Source organism: Neophocaena asiaeorientalis, unplaced genomic scaffold (genome assembly GCF_003031525.2).
Source record: "Neophocaena asiaeorientalis asiaeorientalis breed wild unplaced genomic scaffold, Neophocaena_asiaeorientalis_V1.1 scaffold320, whole genome shotgun sequence".
Classification (NCBI taxonomy): Eukaryota; Metazoa; Chordata; class Mammalia; order Artiodactyla; family Phocoenidae; genus Neophocaena; species Neophocaena asiaeorientalis.
This window is the reverse complement of record NW_020174826.1, coordinates 1,016,295-1,042,948: the sequence shown is the minus strand read 5'-3', so window position 1 is coordinate 1,042,948 and position 26,654 is coordinate 1,016,295. Positions and strand designations below refer to the sequence as shown.

General features: G+C 35.7%; 1 protein-coding gene across 2 annotated transcripts in view; it reads left to right on the top strand.

Moving 5' to 3' along the window:
• The window catches only part of LRRC69 (leucine rich repeat containing 69), a 91,909-nt gene that overhangs the window by 17,915 nt on the left and 47,340 nt on the right, over positions 1-26,654 (top strand). The window contains exons 4-5 of one of the 2 annotated variants that reach the window (XM_024760422.1): positions 161-356; positions 3,033-3,104. The exons of the other annotated variant lie outside the window; for it this stretch is intronic. Of the exons in view, the coding sequence (XP_024616190.1) occupies positions 161-356; positions 3,033-3,104 (268 nt within the window). The remainder of the gene's footprint in view (positions 1-160; positions 357-3,032; positions 3,105-26,654) is intronic. 2 annotated transcript variants of the gene reach the window in all.

Sequence of the window (26,654 nt, the reverse complement as noted above, 5' to 3'; positions counted from 1 at the left end):
ATGCTCAAATGATTCATAGTAGTTGTGAACACTTGACTGAAGAAAAGCTCAGGTGAGCTACAAAAAATATGAATTGATACATGGTTCTGATAAGTGGGGTCTGTACAATGGACTTTCTTATTCTTGTGAATTTCATTCATACACTTTGTTTATTTTTTAGATTAAAAAGCCTTACATATCTGAGTATAAATCATAACCAGCTAGCCAGCATTCCTAGGGAACTTTGTTTCCTTGAGAATCTTTCTGAACTTCAACTTAACTACAATCAGCTCATTTGTATACCCAAAGAGATTAATTTCTTGAAGAAGCTCCAGAAGCTTCTTCTGGTCAGGAACAACATTGAATCTTTGCCAGAGGTAAGCAAAAGATGGAACCAAATTTTCTTTTGTTGGTGAAGAACTCATTACACCATGATAAGGAGCAGTTGAAGAATAGATTTGGGCATCTGAGTACAAGAGGTCATTTGCTTTCCCTCTGATTAGGTATAATCAGTTCCCAAATCCCTATGACAAAGGAAGGTTATAACCTGGATTTTTTCACAAAGCTAGGGATGCCAGATTTAGTAAATAAAAATACAGAATGCTTAAATCTGAATTTCAGATTACCGATGAAGAATTTCTTTTAGTATAAGTATGTTCCAAATATTACATGGGACATACTTATATGTTTTAAAAATCTTACTTTTTTTGTCTGAAATTTAAATTTAAGTGCGTGTCCTGTATTTTATCTGGCAACTCTATATACAGCACAAAATATTAGTACTTTTTGGTTTTCAAGTATGTGCTAGATATCTTCCATTTTTTCTTTACATCCACTCTCCATCCTTTTCCAACCTGCTCTGTGCCTGGGAGACTGACCCGTATGGGCATCAATGAGCTCCTTTGTCCTCAGGCTTCCTCTAGGATATGGCCAATGAGGGGCAATAGCAGGAGGTGAAAGGGCAGGGGGATATTGAGTACCATATAGTTTTCCCCTGGTGTTCTCTCTAATAGGGTGCTGTGAGTTGCCTGCATGCTTTTCTGGAGGGTCATAGCAAATGTCAGGTGATCCTCAATGGACATTATTACATTCCCTTGACTCTTTAGGCCTGTGGTATTACAGAACTCCCTGCTGTTGCTAGCTTTTGGGAAACTTGTGGTTTTAGGGAACTACCTTTCTTGGTTTAGGGAACCTCGTTGATTTCCCTGAACCCTGTCAAACTTTTATAAATAGTGGCTTTATTAAACTCTCCTCAAATTTCCCAGTTTAAGAGTACCGTTTCCTGTTAAGAACCTGTCAACGGCTTTACCTTCCTTACTTATGCAAATTAGAATTAATTTGATAGGAGGAAATGCATGGCATACAGTAACTTGAGGAATAAAAAAACAGATTAATTCCTACTGTTTCACTTTTCTCTCAAGAAGATATTCCCTTGGGACTTCTCTGGTGGTCTAGTGGTTAAGAATCCACCTTACAATGCAGGGGATGCGGGTTTGATCCCTGGTCGGGGAACTAAGATCCCACATGTTGTGGGGCAATTAAGCCTGTGTGCTGCAACTACTGAGCCCACATGTCACAACTAAAGAGCCCGCCTGCCGCAACTACTGAGCCCGCGTGCTCTGGAGACTGTGCGCCACAACTAGAGAGAAGCCCATGTGCTGCAATGAAGAGCCTGCGCTGCAACTAAGACCCGATGCAGCCAAATAAATAATAAATGAATAAATTTTTTAGAAAAGAATATATTCCCTTTAAAAGGTCTGTGCACCCTGTAATGTGATATGTAAAAATATACCAAGGTATAGGCTATAAATAAGTATATTTCGAAAATTTTATTGTTATATTCCTTAAAAATTTGACTTACTATAAACAAGTAAGAAAATGTCTTGGAATTACAGATTAAACCTATTAAAAGCATGTCTCCCTCATTTGAGGGAAAAGCAATAACAGCAGCAATAGGATCATCATGAAGCATTACATTACTTAGTGTTCATAACAACTTTATAATATATCTCTTACTATACCCATTTTAGAATAAAGATCAGAGAGGTTATGTGACTTGAACATAGTTTGCAAAAGTCAGGAAAAGAGCTCAGATCCATGTCTTTCTAACTTAAAAGTCCGTATTTCAAATCAATAGTCTTACAATTTTATAAACCCAAGGCGTTTAGACTTTAAAAAATTTGAATGCTAGTAAGTCCTGTCCTGAATTATCATGTAAAGAATGCCTATAATCATTTATGTCCTTGTACATTTAATACATTTCAGTCTATCATTGTTCTTTTTGGTCTGAATTATAAATGATAAGACATTACAGAAAATACTCATTTGTTTTGTTACTAAACATATTATGAATCATTTTCTGGTACATTATAAATTATGTGTATGTCTGCACACATGCATATGAAGGTATATGCCCATCCAGTCACATCGGGCATGTGGCTAGACTAACAGATTTCCCTTATAAGGAAAAGGTTGTGTTAGCACAATGCCACACAAAAGGTAGATGTGAAATAAATACCAGTGGAATTGTTGATAGAAATAGCTTTCTAAGATTATGTCTGTGTTCTGTCTCCCAAAGGTTCTTTCTGTTTTAATGATAGAAATGTCCACTAAGTGCTCACTATGTATTAAGCCCTTCAGTAAGCCCTTTTGATTAGTAATTTATTTAATGCATTCAGCATCCATATTGAAGATAGTGGCTTCCATTAACATTTCCATGTTACAAATGGAGAAACTAAAGTACAAAGATTAAGAAATTTGCCTATAGATATATAGTAAGTGTTGGAGGTGAATTTGAACCTACAGATATTTACTACAAATACTCTAGTTCTTGGTCACCATGTATGTTGCCCTGGAGTGGTCAGAGGAAATGGAGAATTGAAAGAATCTGGTGATCCAGACCTAGTGATCTCCCTGGGGAGATATACTGAAGAATTGACCAGGTAATTAGGAAAGGTGGTCAACTTCATCAAGTTTAAGCTTACAAGAAATGTTTGTGATTCTACATATTAGACTTTTAAAAAGCTCTCTCCCTCTTTTGTTTCCTGACACAGGGACTTTGTGATCTTTTGAACCTAAGAATCCTAGACATAGCTGGAAATGTTATTCAGATATTTCCACCAGGAGTAAGTAGAGTCAACTTGAAATATAATTGAAAAATAATTTTGTTTATGCTATTGGGAATAGGAAAAATAGGCAGCCAGTAAAACCTATAGTAATTGGAACCTTGAATTATACAGATAACTCAAAGATTTGCTTTGTTCTGGAATTTCAAGACCTGTTCTTTCCCATTCCTTCCTTTGTGTTCTGTGCCTGCTGAACTTGTTTGAACTGAGTGAACTCTGATTGTTATCATAAATATTTTAATATACTAGCTATGGTTAAATGGTTTTTTTTTAATCATATACTATTTTTGGTCACCTCAGACTTTTTGAAAATATTACGTTCCAGAACATATTTTTATCTCTTGAAATTAATCCAAAAGAGACACTACTATTAGTTGTTTTTAAGCCATAAACAGTGGCTTTTTTCATTTGGAGATGAATTTTGACTTTGCTTTATATCAAATAACTGAGAAGCAGTTGGTCTTAGCAACTTGTAACTTCTGGGAAAGAAATGGCAGTTTTTCATGTTGGCATGAACATGTTTCCACTGCAAGGTAGTAATTAGAAGCCCATCAATCCACAAGGTATTCAATAAATAGTTGTCAGTCCATTAATTACTTTTTCTGATTGATCAACACAAAATTGAGATTTCAGTCCTTTTTACCCACTGAACAATATTTTACACTGAAGATGACTCAAATAGGAAAAATGAGTGTAATTTCTGTGTTTTAGAAAAAAATGTAGAGTTTTTTTGTGGTAAATTATACATAACATAAAGTTTACCATTTTAACCATTTTTAAGTGTACAGATCTGTGGCACTATGTATATTCATGTTGTTGCATAACCATCATCACCACCTGTCTCCAGAAGTTTTCTATCTTTTCAACTGAAACTGGACCCATTAAACACTATAACTTCCATTAACATTTCCATGTTACAAATGGAGAAACTAAAGTACAAAGATTAAGAAACTAACACCTGGCAACCACCATTCTACTTCTTGTCTCTAAGAATTTAGCACTCTAGGAATCTCATATGAATAGGATCATACAATATTTGTCCTTTTGTGACTGGCATATTTCACATAGTATAATGCCTTCAAAGTCTGTATATGTTATAGCCTGTGTCAGATTTCCCTCTTTTTATGGCTGAATAATATTCCATTGTATGTATATGCCACATTTTGTATATTCATTCATCTGCCCATGGACAATTGGGTTGCCTCCTCCTTTTGGCTATTGAGAATAATGCTGCTGTGAATATGGGGTACAAATATCTGTTCAAGTCCCTACTTTCACTTCTTTTGGGTATATACCCAGCAGTGGAATTGCTGAGTCATATGGTAATTCCATGTTTTAGTTTTTTTTAAGGAATTGCCAAACTGTTTTCCAAAAGTACAGTTTTGAGTGTTTAATAAGCACTGGATGTTGTTAATGTTGACCTGGTAAATGATGCAAGATTTTTTTCATCCTGCTACAAGATATTATTCATGTCTTCATTTAACTCTTTTTCTGCCCTATGATGCCTTCTCTGATTGCCAAAGCAGCCTTCTGATGCTAATTCTTCTCTGGTACCATTATAGTTTGTACATACCACAAAGTAGAGTAATTCTTTTTAAGTCTGTCTTCCCATTAGACTGTAATCTTACAGAGGAAAGGAGTACTCTTTTTAACCTTTATACCTGCAGTGTCTTAAATTTCAATTGAATAAATGTTAAACAAATAAATAAAAATAATGTTCTTAAACTACATTCAGTATTTGCCTTCGTAGTATCGTGAATTCACAGTTTCTTCTACAGTGATTCTGTACTTACAATTTTGATAAAACACCATTATTTAGATCCCATTAATTTAGAGTAATTTTGGCAGAATCTGAGTTAGTATCACCTTTGTAACATCTATTTCAGAATTTTCTGAAAACTCTGAAGTAAGATATTCTGTGAATTCATCTGAGCTTTGGTCCAACTGGTTCAAGTTATTAAAATTTCCACATTTTATTAGATGGGACAACTAATGGGGAAATGATGAACACAGAGGATAAATGACTGACTCTAGGTTATGCCATGATTATCAGTGAAAGAGAGTAAGTTTCAAAATAATGGTAGTGAACTTTAAAAGCAATTAGACCATCCTTTTCAGGAAGCAACATAGTATAGAAATGAAGAACATGGACTTTGGGGTCATATACACGAGTTTAAAGTTCTAATTTTCTATTTACTAATTTTGTAATCTCTAACAAGTGGCTTAACTTCTCTGAGTTGCTGTTTTATTTGTCAGATGGGTATATTAATACCACTAACTTTAGGAAGGTTGTTAAGTTACATAATGATTTAAAGCATTTTGTACACAGTCGGCATTCAAGGAATGGAAGCTCTAATGATTATATGTTGTATGTACAATATATACCAATAGTGAAATACTACTAATATGTATAATTATAGTGATCATCCACTGTCTACTAGCATTAATAGGAAGAATTAACCTTGTGAGGTGCATGTCCTAAAAACTTATTTTTATTATAAAAACTTTCAAACATACATAAAAACAGAGAGAAAAGCAAAAGGCAATTCCATATACCTATTGCCCTGAAGTGTAGTATTAACCCAAAGATTTGAAAATGTGCTCTGTAGAAGTTTCTTTAAGTGGCTTATTGCTTACAGCTATTGCTTTTTCTTTTTCTTTTTCTTTTTTTTTAAATAGGGCTTTATTTAAGTCTGTTGCTATTTTATGACCTGAAACTTGGTGTGCTATTTGGAAAATGCAGTTGTTTCACAGAAGTTTGATTTTTATTCATATGGCTTTTAAATATTTGAAACTGAATTTTCACCAGGATTTTTGTATAAGAGTATACATTAAATGTAGATCTGCAGTAAGACAGTGGGACTGTTATAATTATTTGTTCATATGTGTTGAATACAAAGAATTTCTAGATTATTAAGAAAAATGCCATCATGATCAGATAGTGAGTTAGCTGTATTAGAAATGCATTGGTCCTTTTATTACCATGTAGTCAGATCTAGTACATTGAGACTTTAATTTCTTTCCTTATCTCTTTTTTTCTCTTCTTCATTTAAACTTAAAACTTTTTTTGAAAGTTGTACAAATTATACATTCTTCTTAAAGTTTCAAACAACAAAGAAATACAGAATAATAATAAAAGTATCCATTCCAGGACCTCTACATGTGTGTTCTTTAGAAAAGTCTGTTAAAGCATATATATATATATTTTAAAGAATTTTAAGGGAGTTTATTGCCAGAAAGAGCCAGCGTCTGAAAAGAGAGCTATAAATGCTCCTAAGCAAAGGTAATCACCATCCTTTCAAAATATGCCAACAGGAAAAGAGGTGCCAAAGCAATGTAGTTCCAGAAAGGGAGTCTTCCTCCTGCTTCCTTGAGGTGTGGCAGGAAGGTCCTCAAAATCAGGCTGTCCCCTAAGGACTTCATTCTACTACAGAGCAGGAAGTCACTTCACCTCTCCATGGCCCTTCTCCTTCTCTATCTTTCAAATGGAAGATCTTTTGGTGATAATGATATTGTTTATCCTTTCCTGTGTATTGTGAGCTTGTTGGGATGATCACATTCATCATTTAGCTGGACCATTTACCGTTTGCTGGACCATGAGGAGCCACATTTGAAACCCACCAAGAGGAATTCACAGCCCATGGAGATCTTAAACTCAGAGCACAATTCAGAAACTGGACATGATTTTGGTGTCTTTCTTTGAGAAGAGGATGATACATTTTCAGTTGGGCATAGGTATTTGAATGAGATTAGATGTGCCATTTTTGGAATTAGATATATGGAAAAAAGAAAGTGTGTGGATGTGGGCACTGAAGAAGGTGGTTAATAATGAATAATACGTTTTTCACGTTATGCTATGTCTGGATTGGTTTCATGATACTTAATTTCCCAGTATAAATTTTCTTATTTATTTATTTATGGCCGTGTTGGGTCTTAGTTGTGGCACACGGGATCTTTCGTTGTGACACATGGGATCTTTCATTGCAGCACACAGGCTCCTCTCTAGTTGTGATGCGTGGGCTTCTCTCCAGTTGTGGAATGTGGGCTTCTCTCTAGTTAAGTGTGCAGGCTCTCTAGTTGTAGTGTGCAGGCACCAGAGCACATGGGCCCTGTAGTAGCAGCACGTGGGCTCTCTAGTTGTGGCATGCAAACTCAGTAGTTGTGACACTCAGTCTTAGTTCCCCGACCAGGAACTGAACCCGTGTCCCCTGTATTGGACGGCAGATTCTGAATCACTGGACCAGCAGGGAAGTCCCTGAATTTTCTTTTTAAAGAAGTACCATCCAAGTATGTAAAAGTTGTCATTGGTAGTAGAAAGATCAGTAGAGAGAAAGCAAAACTCTGGGGCTGATTTCTTGATTTGATATACCATTGCACACTTTGAGGAAATTTTCAGTGCCTCAGATAAAATTATTTGATATCCAATTCCTATCTAAGACATGTCAAACTTATTCATTTTAATAGTTTGCAAAGTGTCCTGTGCTTCTTGGATGAATAGGGATTGTTAAGATTTTTTTTAAGATAAATTTTTTTTCTCCCATTTAGTTCTCTTGTCTTCAAATAACCTGTGTAAATAACATTTTTCTGGTCATAGAAGTAATTAATTCATTGTAGAAAATCCAGAAAATGAACAAGGATAGAAAGAGCCAAATATAAGGTATCTTTAGGTTTGTCTCCCAGAGTATTTATTGCTGTTTTTTTTTTCTTCAAGTATCTTATTTTTATATGTGCACTTAAAAAGTTGAAAGCATATTTCATAAGAAATATGTATCTTGTTTTTTCTTTTAACATTATATATTGAGCACTTTCCTTAAATGAAAGTTCTTCAAATATGTGACTTTTAATGACTGGGTGCCCTTTTACCTTTTCTAATCATATGTTCACTTTTTCTTACATTTTTTATTATATTGATGGAATTGGATGTGGATTTTGAATGAACAAGCCTTTGAGGAAAAGGATGATCTGAAACAAAATGTCTTTTATTTGTATCTCTTTTGGGGGGAGTAACAATTTTGAGACATGGCCTGTGATGGATAGTGAACCATAAGGAAACATTGCCAGTTGCTCAGATAGTGGGGGAAACAGTGATGCTTGGTTTACAAGTTTCCTAGTTCTGCTGTGATGAAGTACCACAAACTGGGCATTAAAATAACATGTCTTTGTTTTCTTATAAGAACACCAGCCCTAGGATTAGGGCCCACCCTAATCTAGTATACTCTCATTTTAACAAATTACATCTGTAAAACCTCTTTCTAAATTAGGTCACGTTCTGAAGTTCTAGGTGGACATACATTTTGGGGGTATGTCTCATTATATTTGGGTAGAATAACTCATTATATCTGGGTAAAACAACGAGTTTTAGTATTCTATCTAGCACCTGTATGTGTGAGAGATATAACTCTCCTAAGTGAGGCTTATATGACAATTCAGTTCAACCAAGCTAAACTCTCTTCTGTGATTTGGTCATGAAGATTTGAAGAATTTCTATCCTCAGGAATTTCTGGGGAGACAAGTAAACAAATATGAATGTTGTTCTGTAAGAACTTTGGATTTCATGTTTGAAGTGGGCCATAGAGAGATCATAAGAAAAATATAAAGACAGAAATTTAAAAGTAGAAAAATTAAAGAAAGTGGCATTAATTAGCTTGGAAAGAGAAGGGAGGTAGGTAGGTGCTAATTTCATTGTTAAGTTCATTATATGAAGGGAGACAGCAACCAGCTGCCTTAATAACTTTTTTTTTTTAACTTTTAATAATGGAGAAAAAAAACCCCACACTGTGATTTGCTGCAGAAGGGCTTTGGATTAAGATATTATAGAGGGATTTCTAGGAGGAAAGGGTTACCAACCTCTTTCTAGATTCTAAAAGAAAGAATAGAAAACTCAGTCTGAAGTAGTTATGATTCAGCCATTTCAACAGGGAGAAAAGTAAGTCACTGAGTTTTTTAGTTACCTTGAAGCAATTATATATATATATATATATTTATCTTTAAGAAAGATTTTTCTCTGGCTCCTGTTTCCCTCAGGAGACTGGTTGTTTCTCAAACTGCAGCCATTTGAAAAAAAGTTGACCTGACAAAAGTGAGAAAAAGTTTTAATGGTCATCATCAGGTGGTATAATGATGTTTATTTTTGATGTGAAGTATAGAACAAAATATTATAACAGACAAAATAGACTTTAAAATAAAGACTATTACAAGAGACAAGGAAGGACACTACATAATGATCAAGGGATCAATCCAAGAAGAAGATATAACAATTGTAAATATTTATGCACCCAATATAGGAGCATCTCAATACATAAGGCAAATGCTAACAGCCATAAAATGGGAAATCAGCAGCAACACAATCATAGTAGGGGACTTTAACACCCCACTTTCACCAGTGGACAGATCATCCAAAATGAAAATAAATAAGAAAACACAAGCTTTAAATGACACATTAAACAAGATGCACTTACTCGATATTTATAGGACATTCTATACAAAAACAACAGAATACACTTTCTTCTCAAGTGCTCATGGAACATTCTCCAGGATAGATCATTTCTTGGGTCACAAATCAAGCATTGGTAAATTTAAGAAAATTGAAATCATTATCAACTATCTTTTCTGACCACAATGCTATAGACTACATATCAATTACAGGAAAAAACTGTAAAAAATACAAACACATGTAGTCTAAACAATACATTACTAAATAAGCAAGAGCTCACTGAAGAAATCAAAGAAGAAATCAAAAAATACCTAAAAACAAATGACAATGAAAATACAACAACCAAAAACCCATGGGATGGAGCAAAAGCAGTTCTAAGAGGGAATTTTATAGCAATACAATCCTACTTCAAGAAACATGAAACACCTGAAATAAACAACCTAACCTCACACCTATAGCAATTAGAGAAAGAAGAACAAAACCCCCCCAAAGTTAGGAGAAGGAAATAAATCATTATAATCAGATCAAATATAAATGAAAAAGAAATGAAGGAAGTGATAGCAATGATCAATAAAACTAAAAGCTGGTTCGTTGAGAAGACAAACAAAATTGATAAACCATTAGCTAGCCTCATCAAGAAATAAAGAGAGAAGACTAAAATCAATAGGATTAGAAACGAAAAAGGAGAAGTAACAACTGACACGGCAGAAATACAAAGGATCATGAGAGATTACGGCAAGCAACTCTATGCCAATAAAATGGACAACCTGGAACAAATGGACAAATTCTTAGAAAAGCACAACCTTCCAAGACTGAATCAGGAAGAAATAGAAAATATAAACAGACCAATCACAAGCACTGATATTGAAACTGTGATTAGAAATCTTTCAGCAAACAAAAGCCCAGGACCATTCACAGGTGAATTCTATCAAACATTTAGAGAAGAGTTAACACCTATCCTTCTCAAACTCTTCCAAAATATACCAGAAGGAGGAACACATCCAAACTCATTCTATGAGGCCACCATCACCCTGATACCAAAACCAGACAAAGAAGTCACAAAAAAACACTACAGGCCCATATCACTGATGAATATAGATGCAAAAATCCTCAACAAAATACTAGCAAACAGAATCCAGCAGCACATTAAAACTATCATACACCATGATCAAGTGGAGTTTATTCCAGGAATGCAAGGATTCTTCAATATATGCAAATCAATCAGTGTGATAAACTATATTAAAAAATTGAAGGATAAAAACCATATGATAATTTCAGTAGATGCAGAAAAAGCTTTTGACAAAATTCAACACCAATTTATGATTTTAAAAAATCTCCAGAAAGTAGGCATAGCGGGAACTTACTTCAACATTATAAAGGCCATATATGACAAACCCAGAGCCAACATCCTTCTCAGTGGTGAAAAACTGAAACCATTTCCACTAAGATCAGGAACAAGAGAAGGTTGCCCATTCTCACCACTATTATTCAACATAGTTTCAGAAGTTTTAGCCACAGCAATCAGAGATGAAAAAGAAATCGGAAAAGAGAAGTAAAACTGTCACTGTTTGCAGATGACATGATACTATATAGAGAGAATCCTAATGATGCTAGCAAAAAAACTACTAAAGCTAATCAATGAATTTGGTAAAGTAGTAGGATACAAAACTAATGCAAAGAATTCTCTTGCATTCCTATACACTAATGATGAAAAATCTGAAAGAGAAATTAAGGAAGCACTCACTTGTACCATTGCAACAAAAAGAATAAAATAACGAGGAATAAACTGACCTAAGGAGACAAAAGGCCTGTATGCAGAAAACTATAAGACACTGATGAAAGAAATCAAAGGTGATACAAACAGATGGAGAGATATACCATGTTCTTGGATTGGAAGAATCAAAATTATGAAAGTGACTATAATACCCAAAGCAATCTGCAGATTCAATGCAATCCCTATCAAACTACCAATGACATTTTTCACAGAACTAGAACAAAAAGTTTCACAATTTGTATGGAAACACAAAAGACCCCGAATAGCCAAAGCAATCTTGAGAAAGAAAAACAGAGCTGGAAGAATAAGGCTCCCGGACTTCAGACTATACTACAAAGCTACAGTAATCAAGACAGTATGGTGCTGGCACAAAAACATAAATATAGATCAATGGAACAGGATAGAAAGCCCAGAGATAAACCCACACACATATGGTCACCGTATCTTTGATAAAGGAGACAAGAATATACAATGGAGAAAAGATAGCCTTTTCAATAAATGGTGCTGGGAAAACTGGACAGCTACATGTAAAAGAATGAAATTAGAACACTCCCTAACACCATACACAAAAATAAACTCAAAATGGATTAAAGAGCTAAATGTAAGTCCAGACACCATAAAACTCATAGAGAAAAATATAGGCAGAACACTGTATAACATAAATCACAGCAAGATCCTTTTTGACCCACCTCCTAGAGAAATGGAAATAAAAACAAAAATTATCAAATGAGACTTAATGAATCTTCAAAGCTTTTGCACAGTAAAGGATGCAATAGAGAAGAGAAAAAGGCAACCCTCGAATGAGAGAAAATATTTGCAAATGAAGCAACTGACAAAGGATTAATCTCCATAATATACAAGCAGCACATGCAGCTTAATATCAAAAAAACAAACAACCCAATCCAAAAATGGGGAGAAGACCTAAATTGACATTTCTCCAAAGAAGATATACAGATTGCCATCAAACATATGAAAGGATGCTCAACATCACTAATCATTAGAGAAATGCAAATCAAAACTACAATGAGGTATCACCTCACACTGGTCCAAATGGCCATCATGAAAAAAGTCTACAAAAAATAAATGCTGTTGAGGGTGTGGAGAAAAGGGAACCCTCTTGCACGGTTGGTGGGAATGTCAATTGATACAGCCACTATGGAGAACAGTATGGAGGTTCCTTAAAAAACTAAAAATAGAACTACCATATGACCCAGCAATCCCACTACTGGGTATATATCCTGAGAAAACCATAATTCAAAAAGAGTCATGTACCACAGTGTTCATTGTAGCACTATTTACAATAGGTAGGACATGGAAGCAGGCTAAGTGTCCATCGACAGATGAATGGATAAAGAAGATGTGGCATATACATACAATGGAATATTACTCAGCCATAAAAAGAAATGAAATTGAGTTATGTGTAGTGATGTGGATGGACCTAGAGTCTGTCATACAGAGTGAAGTAAGTCAAAAAGAGGAAAACAAATATCGTATATTAACGCATATATGTGGAATCTAGAAAAATGGTACAGATGAACTGGTTTGCAAGGCAGAAATAGAGACACAGATGTAGAGAACAAATGTATGGACACCAAGGGGGGAAGGGGGAGGGTGGGATGAATTGGGAGATTGGGACTAACATATGTGCACTAATATGTATAAAATGGATAGCTAATGAAAACCTGCTGTATAGCACAGGGAATTCTACTTCACTTCGCTGTGCAGTAGAACTAACACAACATTGTAAAACAACTATAACCCCCTCCAAAAAAAAAAAAAAAAAAAAAGAATCTCTGGAGTGCTTGTTAAAACCCAGACTTCTGGGCCCTACCCCTAGAGTTTCTGATTCAGTAGCTTGGAGAGTCCAGGAATTTTCATTTCCATTAATTTCTTAGGTGATCCTATTGCTTTAAGTCTGTGGACCACACTTGGAGAGCCACTGGTCTGACGTATAGAGCTGTGGTAGAGCTTGGACTTGCACTCAAGACTTTTGCTGCAAGCCCATATTAGAAGCCTGCCTCTGAGAGAAAATAAATGCTGGGGAATCTATTCTTTGTCTCAGGAGTGACAGGCAGGGGCAATCCCTGTTATGTTACACAAATAAATAAGACATTTCTTTCATCTCAGTGAGTATTTGGGTTCTGAAGATTTCCCTGTGTCCTTGACTAAAATGATACTCAAGGAACTATAGAATTCTTGTATACTCTGGAAAGTACTTTACATAGAAACTAGGATTTTGGTATGTGAGCACAAGGAATGCCTATAAAGTTGGAAGCTGAATCCTCTTCAGCCACTCTGGATGTAGTTGGTGCATATATGCCATTACATAACCTCTTAAATATGTATTCATCAATCTAAAAATTGGAGAGGTTTCTAGCATATGACTTTAAGCACTAAGTTTTATTTTGGAGAAAGCTTGGCAAGGCCAAATCTTTACCATGTAACTTTTAGTTGTTTCTGAGTTTTGTCTTCATAAAGTTTCCTATTTACATTGGATCTAGAAGTGAAACTCAGGTTTAGCTAAAACATTTACAAGGACACGTATAAATATGACAACTTGTGAGAAGCACTTTGTGGTGAATAGACATTGAAGAAATGTTCTTAAAAGATATAAATCACAGCCAATGCTACATTTTCTAAAGTTGCTGCTCTTTCAGTTTCAAATTCATATTAACAATATTCATTTGAATCTGTGCTCTCCATAAACAGATTCTGTGTCAGAGTTAAGAATCGTAAGTATTTGTATATCTTAAAGTTGTGTGGGCACATAGTGTTTTTATGAGAAAAATTATGTTTCGATTATTTAAGGGGGATAATGGTTATAGTACTTAGTCCATTTCATCAGTGCTCCTTTTTTTCCTTCAAGAAACACCAGAGTTATCATAAATCAAATTTGAGAATAGTGTGAGCACTTTCCCTTTTACAGTATGAGAAACACAGGAGAGAAAAACAAAATGTAAGCAACTTTCCCAGAAGCACAAATCGTTTGGATGAAGAGAAGATTTGAATATACTGTTCCCAAACAAAAATTAAATATGCCTAGATTATCAATTTACCAGTTGTGTGACCCTGAGCACATAACTCAATTACTCTTTGCCCACCCCCCCTTTTCCCTCTGTAACTTAAGGATGGTAATAAACAATTGTATCATAACATTGCTGGGAAAGTATATGACACAACAGTTGGTGCTTAGCAAATATAGAACAAACAAATGATTAAATGAGATAACATATATAAATCCTTTACTAATGCTTGGTCCATGATAGATATTAAATGTTATTTTCTTTTAATTTTAAAGTTTGGTCTGAGCTACCTGCTGCTGAATCCATCCCAAATGCAGGGATGTCTTTCCAAGCCATGAGAACACCTGAAAGTTTCTAACTTGCAATTTGCAGGGTAACAACTGTTCTGTATGCAAGGGTATAGGGGGAGGTGGGGGGAGTGCAGTCTCTGTTAGCAGCACACTATTTTGGGTTATTTTCCTCTACAGACCAATACATTCTTCTGGCCTACTTTAGTTAATCAACAAAATAGTACTAATAAACTATCTCTCTGAAAGAGGTCCCTCTTTCCCTGGATCTTAACGTTTGATTCTCTGTTTATTTCTGTCTCATCCTTTCCCCCTTCCTCCTGGCTGACTTGGTTTCTGATTGTCAAATGAGATCCCTCTGAAAACAGGACCCCTTGTTAATTGAATTCTCCTTTTCTTAGACCCTTTACACAACTTGTCACCTACTACTTATCTCTATGTCCTTTCCTTCCTTGAATACTTTTAATTTAAAATGGTTTCTCTGACATAGAGAATGGACTTGAGGACATGGGAAGGGGGAAGGGTAAGCTGGGACAAAGTGAGAGAGTGGCATGGACATACATACCCTACCAGATGTAAAATAGATAGCTAGTGGGAAGCAGCCACATAACGCAGGGAGATCAGTTCCATGCTTAGTGACCACCTAGAGGGGTGGGATAGGGAGGATGGGAGGGAGATGCAAGAGGGAGGAGATATGGGGATATATGTGTATGTATAGCTGATTCACTTTGTTATAAAGCAGAAACTAACACACCATTGTAAAGCAATTATACTCCAATAAAGATGTTAAAAATATAATTAGACAATTATTATTGAAGATCATATGTGATCAATTATGTGAAGATCATAAAAGAGAAGGGAAGACTGAGAAATGGTCACAGGTTGGAGAGACTATGGAGACATGACAACTACATGCATTGTGTGATCCCCAGACTCAACCTTGGACTAGGAAAAGGAAATTAGTGGGAATATTGGTGAAATTTGCATAAGGCCTGTGTATTAGTACAACCTATAGTATTGTATCTGATAATTCCCTGGCTTGGGCCATGTACAGTGCTATGTAAGATAGCGACATTTGTGGAATTTTAGTGAATGGTTTATGGGACTTCTTGGTACTTCTTTTGCAATGTTCTGTTATTCTAATATTGTTTCAAAATGAAAGTAAAAATTAAAAGTAAAAATAAATAAACAAAATGGTTTCTCTGTTCATAAGCAATGCTGATTGATTTTTTTTTATTGAAGTATAGCTGATTTACAAAGTTGTGCCAACCTCTGCTGTATAGCAAAGTGACTCAGTTATACACATAGAGTTTCTTTTTTTAATATATTCTTTTCCATTATGGTTTATCACAGGATATTTAATATAGTTCCCTGTGCTATACAGTAGGACTTTGTTGTTTATCCATCCAATATATAATAGTTTACATCCGCTAATCCCATACTCCTAGTCCTTCCCTCCCTTACCCCCCTTCCCCTTGGCAACCACAAGTCTGTTCTTTATGTCTGTGTTTTGTAGATAGGTTCATTTGTGCCATATTTTAGATTCCACATATAAGTGGTATCATATGGTATTTGTCTTTCTCTTTCTGACTTACTTCACTTAGTATGATAATCTCTAGTTGTATCCATGTTGCTGCAAATGGCATTATTTCATTCTTTTTTATGGTTGAGCCATATTCCATTGTATATTTGTACCACATCTTCTTTATCCATTCATCTGTCAATGGACATTTAGGTTGCTTCCATGTTTTGGCTATTGTATGAATAGTACTGCTATGGACATAGGGGTGCCTGCATGTTTTTTTGTTTTTGTTTTTTGTCTTTTTTGCAGTACACGGGCCTCTCACTGTTGTGGCCTCTCCCATTGCGGAGCACAGGCTCTGGACGCTCAGGCTCAGCGGCCATGGCTCATGGGCCTAGAAGCTCCGCGGCATGTGGGATCTTCCCGGGCTGGGACACGAACCTGTGTCCCCTGCATCGGCAGGTGGACTCTCAACCACTGTGCCACCAGGGAAGCTTGCATGCATGTTTTTGAATTATAGTTTTGTCAGGGTGTATGCCCCAGGAGTGGGATTGCTGGATCACATGGTAATTCTATTTTTACTTTTCTGAGGAACCTCCCCTGTTTTCCATAGTGGCTGTAACAACTTGTGTTCCCACCAACAGTGTAGGAGGGTTCCCTTTTCTCCACACCCTCTCCAGCATTTGTTATTTGTAGACTTTTTTTAAAAATAAATTTATTTATTTGTTTTTGGCTGCACTGGATCTTCGTTGTTGCGTGTGGGCTTTCTCTAGTTGTGGTTAGTGGGGGCGACTCTACATTGCAGTGCATGGGTTTCTCATTGTGGTGGCTTCTCTTGTTGTGGAGCATGGGCTCTAGGCACACAGGCCTCAGTAGTTGTGGCACTTGGGCTCTGTAGTTGTGGCTCGCAGGCTCTAGAGCTCAGGCTCAGTAGTCGTGGCACATGGGCTCAGTTGCTCCATGGCATGTGGGATCTTAGTTCCCTGACCAGGGCTCGAACCTGCATCCCCTGCAGGTTGGCAGGCTGATTCTTAACCACTGCACCCTATAGAACCTGGTTTAGTGTTGCTCTTGGCTTCATATTTGTCTAATTTCTAAAGCCTAAATATTTCACAAATGTTCTAGTGCCTTTTGCTTCTTTACTTTTTTGTGCTTAATCCAAAGTCAAGTGATGAAAGCCATTTTATTTTTGTATGATTCTCATCATTTCCAAATGATCTCAACTGGCTTCAGTAGAATTATTTCCAAGTATGAGCAGTTACACAAAAATATGTTCACATACACACAGGGAGGTCATTTAGCTTTGGATTAAGATAAATATTTTTGTGAAATAGACTGGACACTTTGAGAATTGTTATATACACTTTCAACATGTCTATAACCAAAAATGTCCTTGAGTGGTCAAAAGCCCAAGACAGTTGTGGGAAAGGCACTTGGGAAAATTAAATTGTGATGTTTGACTTGTACCAAAATTTCTATCAAAACTTTTGAAACTCTTTTGCAAGTATAAAAGTGATATTCAGGAGGGCTTCCCTGGTGGCGCAGTGGTTGAGAGTCTGCCTGCCGATGCAGGAGACACGGGTTCGTGCCCTGGTCTGGGAAGATCCCACATGCCGCGGAGCGGCTGAGCCCGTGAGCCATGGCCGCTGAGCCTGCACATCTGGAGCCTGTGCTCCACAATAGGAGAGACCACAACAGTGAGAGGCCCGTGTAACGCAAAAAAAAAAAAAAAAAAAAAAAAGTGATATTCAGGGAAACATTCATAAAGCTGTGGACAAGAACATCTCCAAATATCTCCACATTCTAGTGATTTGGTTTGAAGTATTCACTCTGCTCAAATAGCCATGAGATATTCCAGTTGTCTACCTCCATCCCCTTTGCTTTTCTGCCTCTTTTGAATAGCAACATTAGAGATTAACTTTTTTCTTGTTCCATGTCTATAGTTTATTTTCTGTCTCAGTTGAATATTAAGGAAAACTGTACCCTATCCTTGAAGCTTATTACATCCTCTCTAAAATTTGACTTTAATTTGAAAATAGTATATTTTTCCTTGTCAGTGCTGCCTTCAGTGACTCAATTTATTAGGAGATACACATTTAAAACAACATTCAATTACCTTTAAAAAATGGGACACAAGTCAATGCTTGACTAATGAAAACCGCTTGTGGGCTCTATCGTTTTATGTAAGTGATGTAAGCTTAGCTAATATAGAATTAGTGAGTTCCAAAACTTGACTACATGCTTCGCCTGTCACTACTTTTACAAGAATGAGATCATGTTTTCTGCTTTCTAATATGGGGGGGGGGGGTGCGGTGGGCAAAGAGAAGGGTGTTGGATTATATGTGATTGCTTCTTTTGCCATTCTAATTTTAAAATTTCATGAGATAGATGTTTTGAAATGAAAAACATAGAGAAAATCCATAAAATATTACCCTGGATGCTATGAGGGTTTTGTTAAAACTCTGATTCAAAAATTGAGGGCTTAAAAAAATCTAAGTTAGGGGGTATAAATGTTTTTCCCTGTTTAGCTAAATTAAATAATCTGGGTTCTGCCTTTCAACTTCTATATGTGCTATGGAATTAAAGACAGGCTGGTCCTGGATGCCTGTAAGTGCTTCAAAGGACCCTATTCCACATTTACGGTGGTTGGTGAACAGTGTTTAGCTATCATTTAGTTATTCTTGGAAATATTTTTCTTCTAGTCAAGTATATAAAGAAAATGATTCAAGAGGTAAAAATGACGCTGCTTATCTTCAAAATGGGGATTCCAAAATTTAAGCTACACCCACTTCACTTGTTGGGAGAAAGGGAGGTTAAGGTTATTTGCTAAAAAAGAGAGTCAGAGCTGCTATCTTTTATGCTTTGTGATAAAAGTGGAGTTTAAATGACTTCAAAATGAGTGCCAATATTTTTCAAGGAGTAAACCTAATAAAAAATGAGAAAACTTGTAAAGAAAGGCTTTGATTGAAATCCAGTAATGCAGCTCTTATGAAGCCTATTTAGACATTGGTTTTCATTTAGATGTTGAGTCCTTTCTGTTGACCCCTCCCCCGCATACCCCCATCAACAATGTAAATGTAAGCTCTATGAAACCCTGGTTTTAGGGATTTACTATTTATTCTTCTATGGTTTTCCAGGCTATAATTCTTATAAAATATATCATTATCAAATAGATTTTAGAGTGCATAAGAATCAGTGGTGCTTATTAAAATTTTGATGCCTTGGCCCATGCCCATATATTCTGAATATGGCTAATGCTTTTTGCTTTAAAGTTTAGTTTTCTTATATTAATTTAGCTATATCAGCTCTATTTTGATTCATATTTGCAGAATACATCTATTTTAATTCCTTACTTTCAACCTTTTTATATCCTTAGGTTTTAGATATATTCCCTATAAATAGTATATGACTCTTCAATTTTTAAAATCCAGCATGATAATATTTGTATTTAAATTGCAGCATTTAGTTCATCTGAGTTTAATGTAATTGCTGATTTATTTGGGACTAAATCAATTTATTCCTATATATATTTAATTTGTTCCACTTGTTCTGTATTCCTTTTTCTAACTTTTCTTCTTTCCTTTTGAAATGATTAGATATTTTTACAAATCCATTTTAAAATATGTCTAAGGGAATTTTGTACAAATTATTTTTTTAATTGACTACCTTAAAATTAAAAAAAATCTTACTTGCTTTATGAAAGTTAATTATTAATTGATACTTATACTCTTCATTTTAGACAATGCAAGAACTTTATGACAGTTTTAATCTATTTACTCACCTCCATTCTTTGATATTTGGTGTGTATTATAATTCTTTTTGTATTTTCAAAGATTTTGTTATTATTTTACACAAATAATATTCAGTTAGATTTATCTGCAGGTTTAACATTTTTGTTGTTATTTTTTCCTGTATCTCCAATCTTCCTTTAGGGATCCTATATTTACCTTCAGCTCAAATTACATTTTTTAGCCTTTCCTTTAGAATGAGTCTACTGATGGTTTATTATTCCAGTTTTGGTTTGAGTTAAACTATTTTTATTTTAGCCTATTCTTGAAGAATAATTCTTACATGGTATACAATTCTGAATTGACAATATTATATTTCACTAATTCCAAAATTTCATTTCACTATCTTCTAGCTTCCATCTTTGATGTTGATAGGTCTGCTGCAAACACTACTGTTTTTCCTCCTTAATCTGTTTTTCTTTTCCTGGCAGCTTTACAATTTTTCTCATTATCTTTATATTCTGCATTTCAATTATGATGTGTGTAGGTATAAATTTCATTTTATTTATCCTGCCTGGAATTTATTTGATTTCTTAAATATGTAGATTGATATATTTCATTATTTTTGAAAAAGCCTTAGTCATTGTCTTTTCCAGTATTGCTCTGCCTTCCTCTCTCCTTCTTTGGTAATTCTAATTCCCTATATGTTATTACTTCTCACTTTATCTTTTTTTGTCTTATCTTTCCCTTCTCTGTTTTTGATCATTTTGTCTCTCTGTGCTTCATTCTAGATAGTTCCTCCTGATATATTTCACAGTTTAATAATTTACTCTTCACCTGTGTCTAATGTGCTATTTAAATTTTATTGATTTCAGTTTTATTCAATGTTACAATTTCTGGTTGGTTCTTTTTCAAATCTACTACATTACTTTTTTTAAAAAAGATTTATTTATTAATTATTTATTTAATTTATTTTTGGCTGCATTGGGTCTTAGTTGCAGCATGCAGGATCTTTGTTGAGGTATGCAGAATCTTTCGTTGTGGCGTGTGGGCTTCCCTCTAGTTGTGGCGTGAGAGTTTTCTCTCTCCGGTTGTGACACGCAGGTTTCAGAGTGCGTGGGCTCTGTAGCTTGTGGTACACAGGCTCTCTAGTTGAGGCATGTGAGCTCAGTAGTTGTGGCACGTGAACTTAGTTGCCCCGTGGTATGTGGGATCTTAGTTCCCCGCCCAGTGATTGAACCCGCATCCCCTGCATTGTAAGGCAGATTCTTTACCACTGAACTACCAGGGAAGTCCCTACTATGTTACTTTTTATATTTTCAGTTATCTACTGAAATTGTTAAGCCTGGCTTTTATTTCCTGGAACACGTTAAGTGTAGTTGTTTTAATATCTGAGTCTGGTAGATCCAATATCAGAGAGTATTTTTGGGTTGATTTCTGTTCTCTGTTATTTGTGAAGTTTCATTTATCCGTATCAGAGTTCTCCAGAGAGACAGTATTCAACACAGTGCACCATATTTTCTTCTCATATGCTTGTTTAGATTTGATTGCATCCTGGACGTTGTATTTGAAACATTATTTTTGAAAATAACTTGAGACCTCAGATGTAACTTTCTAGAGAAATTTTCATTTGCTTTTGCCATGTGGAAGCAATATGATACCTCTTTAGTAAGATGGAGACATTAATAATTTGGTACTACTTTAGTCTAGTTTCAATGCTTAAGAGTCACCTAGAAAATTCAAAGCTGGGCTTCTATCTGTGGGGGGCTGATTTACTTTTATTCTTATGTGAAAATCCATTTCTGGTCTCAGTGTGGTAAAGTGGTTTTAAATGTAGGACTCATTTCTCTAGATATCTGTCAGCTCCTAGATTTTGTCTTGGTTATTCCTGATGGTCTTATTAGCTCTTTGATGCCCTTAAGAAGATTTTTAATATATTTTGACTTATGTAAAATGTACTGGGAGGTTTTGTCTGAGTTACCTTGTTTTCCGTTACTGAGAATTGGGCATTTTTGATAGATTTCATTAAGATACTGAGAAAACTTGAGTAACTTCATTCTGAAAAACTTACTTACCTTCCTCAATAACCTATACAATTCCTTTTCTTTAATGAGCACTAACCTCTACTCATTTCTAGGACTGTTCTACAGGTTTCAAAATTTGAAGTTGCAAAACACTCTTACTCTGGCTCAAACCATTCTCTTGGTGACGCATAGGTACTAGGTCTGGTTCTCTAATTAAGTGGCATTATTGTCTCCTTCTCTCCTGCCTCTCTGAGGAATAATAATCTTCTCTCTGATTTTCCTATTGCTGGCTCTTTTGTATCACAACAGGTCTCAGGTCAAATATTAACTCTTCAGAAAAATCTTCCCTGACCACCCAACAAAGTAGCCATCTATCTCATCATTCTGTTAAAACAGTTTATGAATTTTCTTTATGGCACTTGCTATTGTTATAAATGTTTATTTATTTATTTGTTTACATGTTTATTGTTTGTCTTCATGCTCCATTCTTTTATTCCCAATGGAATGTAGTTCCCATGAGAACAGGACACTTGCCTGTTTATTCATTGTTATATCCTTATTGCCTAGAATAGTGCTTGGCAAATAGTAAGCATGCAATATATATTTGTTGAATGAGTAAGTGACTGAATGGCATGATCTTAGCCATTGTTTGATTTTCCTACTCTTCTTATAATGCCCATAAGTCACAAGCATTTAGAAGGTCTCAATAAATCTTCTCTTTGGTGTGAGAACACTTATCTGCATTTTGTCCCTAAACTTCTACTGTATTTGCTTGGTCAGATACTGCTTTCCTGCTCCATTTATCCTCCAGAGGACTCTGTGTTCCTGTCTTCCAGACTTACTTAAGGTAAATCTCTGTTTAATAGCTGCATTACATTTCTATTAAAGTTCTATTTCCTTTTTAATTTTAAAAGATAAAATAATTATAGAAGCCCTTTAATAATCTTTTTGACTTGGATGCCAAGAAGTTCAGAACAAAATTTAGAGATTACAGTTTTAGAATCATCTTTTCCTATATTTTTGAACTCTAATTTTATTGGCATTAATGTATAGGTCTTCTTTATATAATAAACCATCTAAAGTTCTAGGAAGATAATTGAGAATATATTAAAAGACAAACAAAAATAAAAACTCAAGTCCTGACTGAGAAGGTATCCCTAAGAACCTAGGGGCAGGACAGGAATAAAGACACAGATGTAGAGAATGGACTTGAGGACATGCGGAGGGGGAAGGGTAAGCTGGGACGAAGTGAGAGAGTGGCATGGACTTATATATACAACCAAATGTAAAATAACTAGTGGGAAGCAGCCACATAGCACAGGGAGATCAGCTCAGTGCTTTGTGACCACCTAGAGGGGTGGGATAGGGAAGGTGGGAGGGAGACGCAAGAGGGAGGAGATATGGGGATATATGTATGCATATGTATAGCTAATTCACTTTGTTTTAAAGCAGAAACTAACACACCATTGTAAAGCAGTTATACTCCAATGAAGATGTTTAAGAAAAAAAGAATTTCAAAGCTCTCTATATAAAATTGCATGGCGTTTCAGAACATTTTATTTATAATCAGCAATCAAGGTAGGAGGGAGGAGCATCAATTTTCTCATTATTCCTAGGATTTTTGTGAAGTGAAGATCAAATAAATTTATGGAAAACTGCCTGCTACTCCAAAAATTTAGCTTTCTCTTGCTTTTTCCTCTAAGTGCCATTAAGCAGAAAATCACACTGTAGTGTGCAGAGAAGGCATAATGGTGAAACAGGTATAGTGATTAGTGACAGTAAAGACAGAAGGTTCTAGAACATAATAAAGGGAAAAAGTCACTTCTCTATCAAGAAGACAACTACCCAGAAGTGTCAGAGAACTAGGCCCAGAAGGCACATAGTTCATTCTTTTGTTAGAACTAGTGCAGTTTTCCTTTAGGAAATTCTGGCAAGAAAATTCCATGGATAATTAGGGAAAAACCATCAGGGATAGGCAAAGGCCATCACAGGAGGGATATACTCAGGATTGTTAGTGAGAGTTTCATCTACCTAGGTCACAGATGCTTGCTAGAAACAGTAATATGCCAAGGGAGATATGTAAAAGTTACTATATAAAAACAAACAATATTCTTTGAAAAGTATGTGGTTGGTTTTGTGCTAATCACTTTAGGACCATCATCTTATTTAATCCTCATTATAGTTCTATAAACTAAGTAATATTACTATTGACATTTTACAGATGAAAAAATTGAGCTTTGGAAAAGATTACTGTACTTTTCCCAACATTATATAGAAGAGCTGAAATTAAAACCTAGATTGCTTCAAAGCCAAAATATACTTAATTACTAGTAGTACTTTTAGAAACATACCATGCCAGATTATCATATATTGTTCCTGTTTGTTAAGATTGTATGTTCTTTTAATTATTTTGGAAGGCATGGCTGAGCTGAACTAGCCAGAGAAAGGACGGCTCTCTGAACCCTCTTTCCCCTGCTGCCTAGCCCCCTATACTCCTATAGTCTCTAGCTTACTTTAGAAAACTGAAGTCAAGACTCCTGGAAATGTGTTCTTTAGGAGAACTAAAAACATAGGTTCATTTGAGGTGAGGAGTTGAGATTAGCAGTTGACTCTGAAAGCTCTTGCTGTAACAGACTTTTTGTGCCTGGTAATTAGGAGGAACAGTTGGTAGCATCCGGAGTCCCCCCTGCAAAAGGAACCTCTAAATTTAACTGTTGAGAGGAAGAAAGGATATTGGAGCTGGACAGTATTTTCAGACACCATATCTGAGAGTCTGTTGCTGGCATTCCTGGCATAAAGGGGAACTTCAAAGAGATTGCAGGTGTGTCTTTCTAGGAGGATACACTTAACAAGAAAGCAGAGCTATAAGTCAAGGAAATAATTACAAACAGAAGACACTGTGTTAGTAGAAGACTTAGACAATTAAGCTGTGTAGTGGAAGTCACGAAACTGACTCAAAGGTGTGAAGACAGTAGGTGACACTGAGGAAAGTTGAATGTGTCACTGTGGGAAGACTGTGAGGCTTTTGATATTGTAGTTTTTTGTTTCAAAATATAAAAGTTTTGCTTACTTTCCCTTTCTTATGTTTTAAGTAGGGTGTTGGTGCTAATCTCTTAAAATCGCTTGGTGGCTAGATTCTTCCAAGTGTTTGAGTGGTTATCTGTTCTTGAGACTTTCTTCCATGTGTATCTCTGTCCCAAGAATTACAGCTGCATCAAGTCACATGCACAACTCTAATAAACACATGCAGTTAATAAGTATTCCATTTCCATGTAATATTGGAGTCAGCAGGCGGACTCTCAACCACTGCGCCACCAGGGAAGCCCTATTGGATATATTTTGATCTTTCTTTTTTACATTAGTGGAAAAGCATGATGTGTGAAAACAGCAGGCAGACAGAATCTGGAACCAGACAAGCCTGGCTTTGAATTCTGGCTCTGACACTTATGTTTGATTTCCTATGATTCCCACAGATAACAGGCCATTGCAAGAGATACCTGAGTTGGCCATAGAAGAAGACAGGTTTTTCTTGGTGGATTTACAAGTTAGCTTTCCAAGGGAAATGTGGTGAGTCAAGGTTTTGGTAGTGACTTCTTTTTTAGGTCATAACAGAATGAAGAGCAGCTAGTGTGCTGTCTTCACTGGAGGTGGCATTGTGTAGTAGAAGACACATGAACTTTCATGGGCTGTATGTGAATTCCAGTTTTGGAACTTCCTAGTTGTATGACTATAGGCAAGTTTTTTAAAGCCCTGAACTTTAGTTCCCTTATCCAAAAAAAAATGGGATATTAATACAGATGATCCTGGCTGCTGTGATAAATGACTGTGCTAGCAAATATAAAGCACCAGAAACATAACTAGTGCTTTATGTGTTATTTTAGTCCTAATTCCTATCTTTGCCTATCACCATCAAAGCACAAGAATGTTCTCCCACCCCATACACACTATTACAGTGATATGAGACTGCCGCCATGATGCTGAGGTCTTAAGATAAGTTGTGCTAGAAAGTGTAATTTTTGCTTCCTCCCCTACTTTTTCTCCTAGGGTTAGGGTTCCTTACATATTCCTTACATATACCTGGGTCAATCTGACCCAGACTGTGAACGAATGAATGGGAAAAAGCATTGGGAAAAAATTGAACACCGGATGAATATTGTTGAAAATCTAATTTAATATTAGAAGTTTAAAAAAAACTGTATGGCAGGAAGAGGAATTATAATGTATGTTCCTGGATCAAAGACATACTCTGTAAAGCAAGAATGAGATAAAATAAAACACACATATATCTAGTGTTTAATATTAGAGTGGAAGCAGCCACTTAATGAAATTATTTTACAGCACTCCCATATAATTTTTATTCAGGTATTCACTGTTTTAGAATACAAGTTCCATTGAATGTCTTTTGGGGAATAACAAATAGAGTCAGTCAAGCACTAACTCCTCCTTGGATTAAGCCCAGGACTGCCAACCATGAGCTGTCTTTCAAAGGTTCTGCTCCGGCGCATTTTCATAGACACAGAGCTGGTTATAAATTCTGTTGCTCTCTTTCCCCACCTATATCCCAGTGACCTTGCCCGCTTTGCTTGTTGAATAGTCACAATTTTTAGTTTTTATTTGCTCCACCCTGGCTGGGCTGTGATTCTTGTTCAAAGATTTAGAGATTTGGAAATTGGGGAAAGCAAAAGAAGGGCATCATGCTGAAAACTCAGTGAGTTTCCACAGAAGCAGCCAAATAAAGACTGCTCATAGGGAGAGAAAT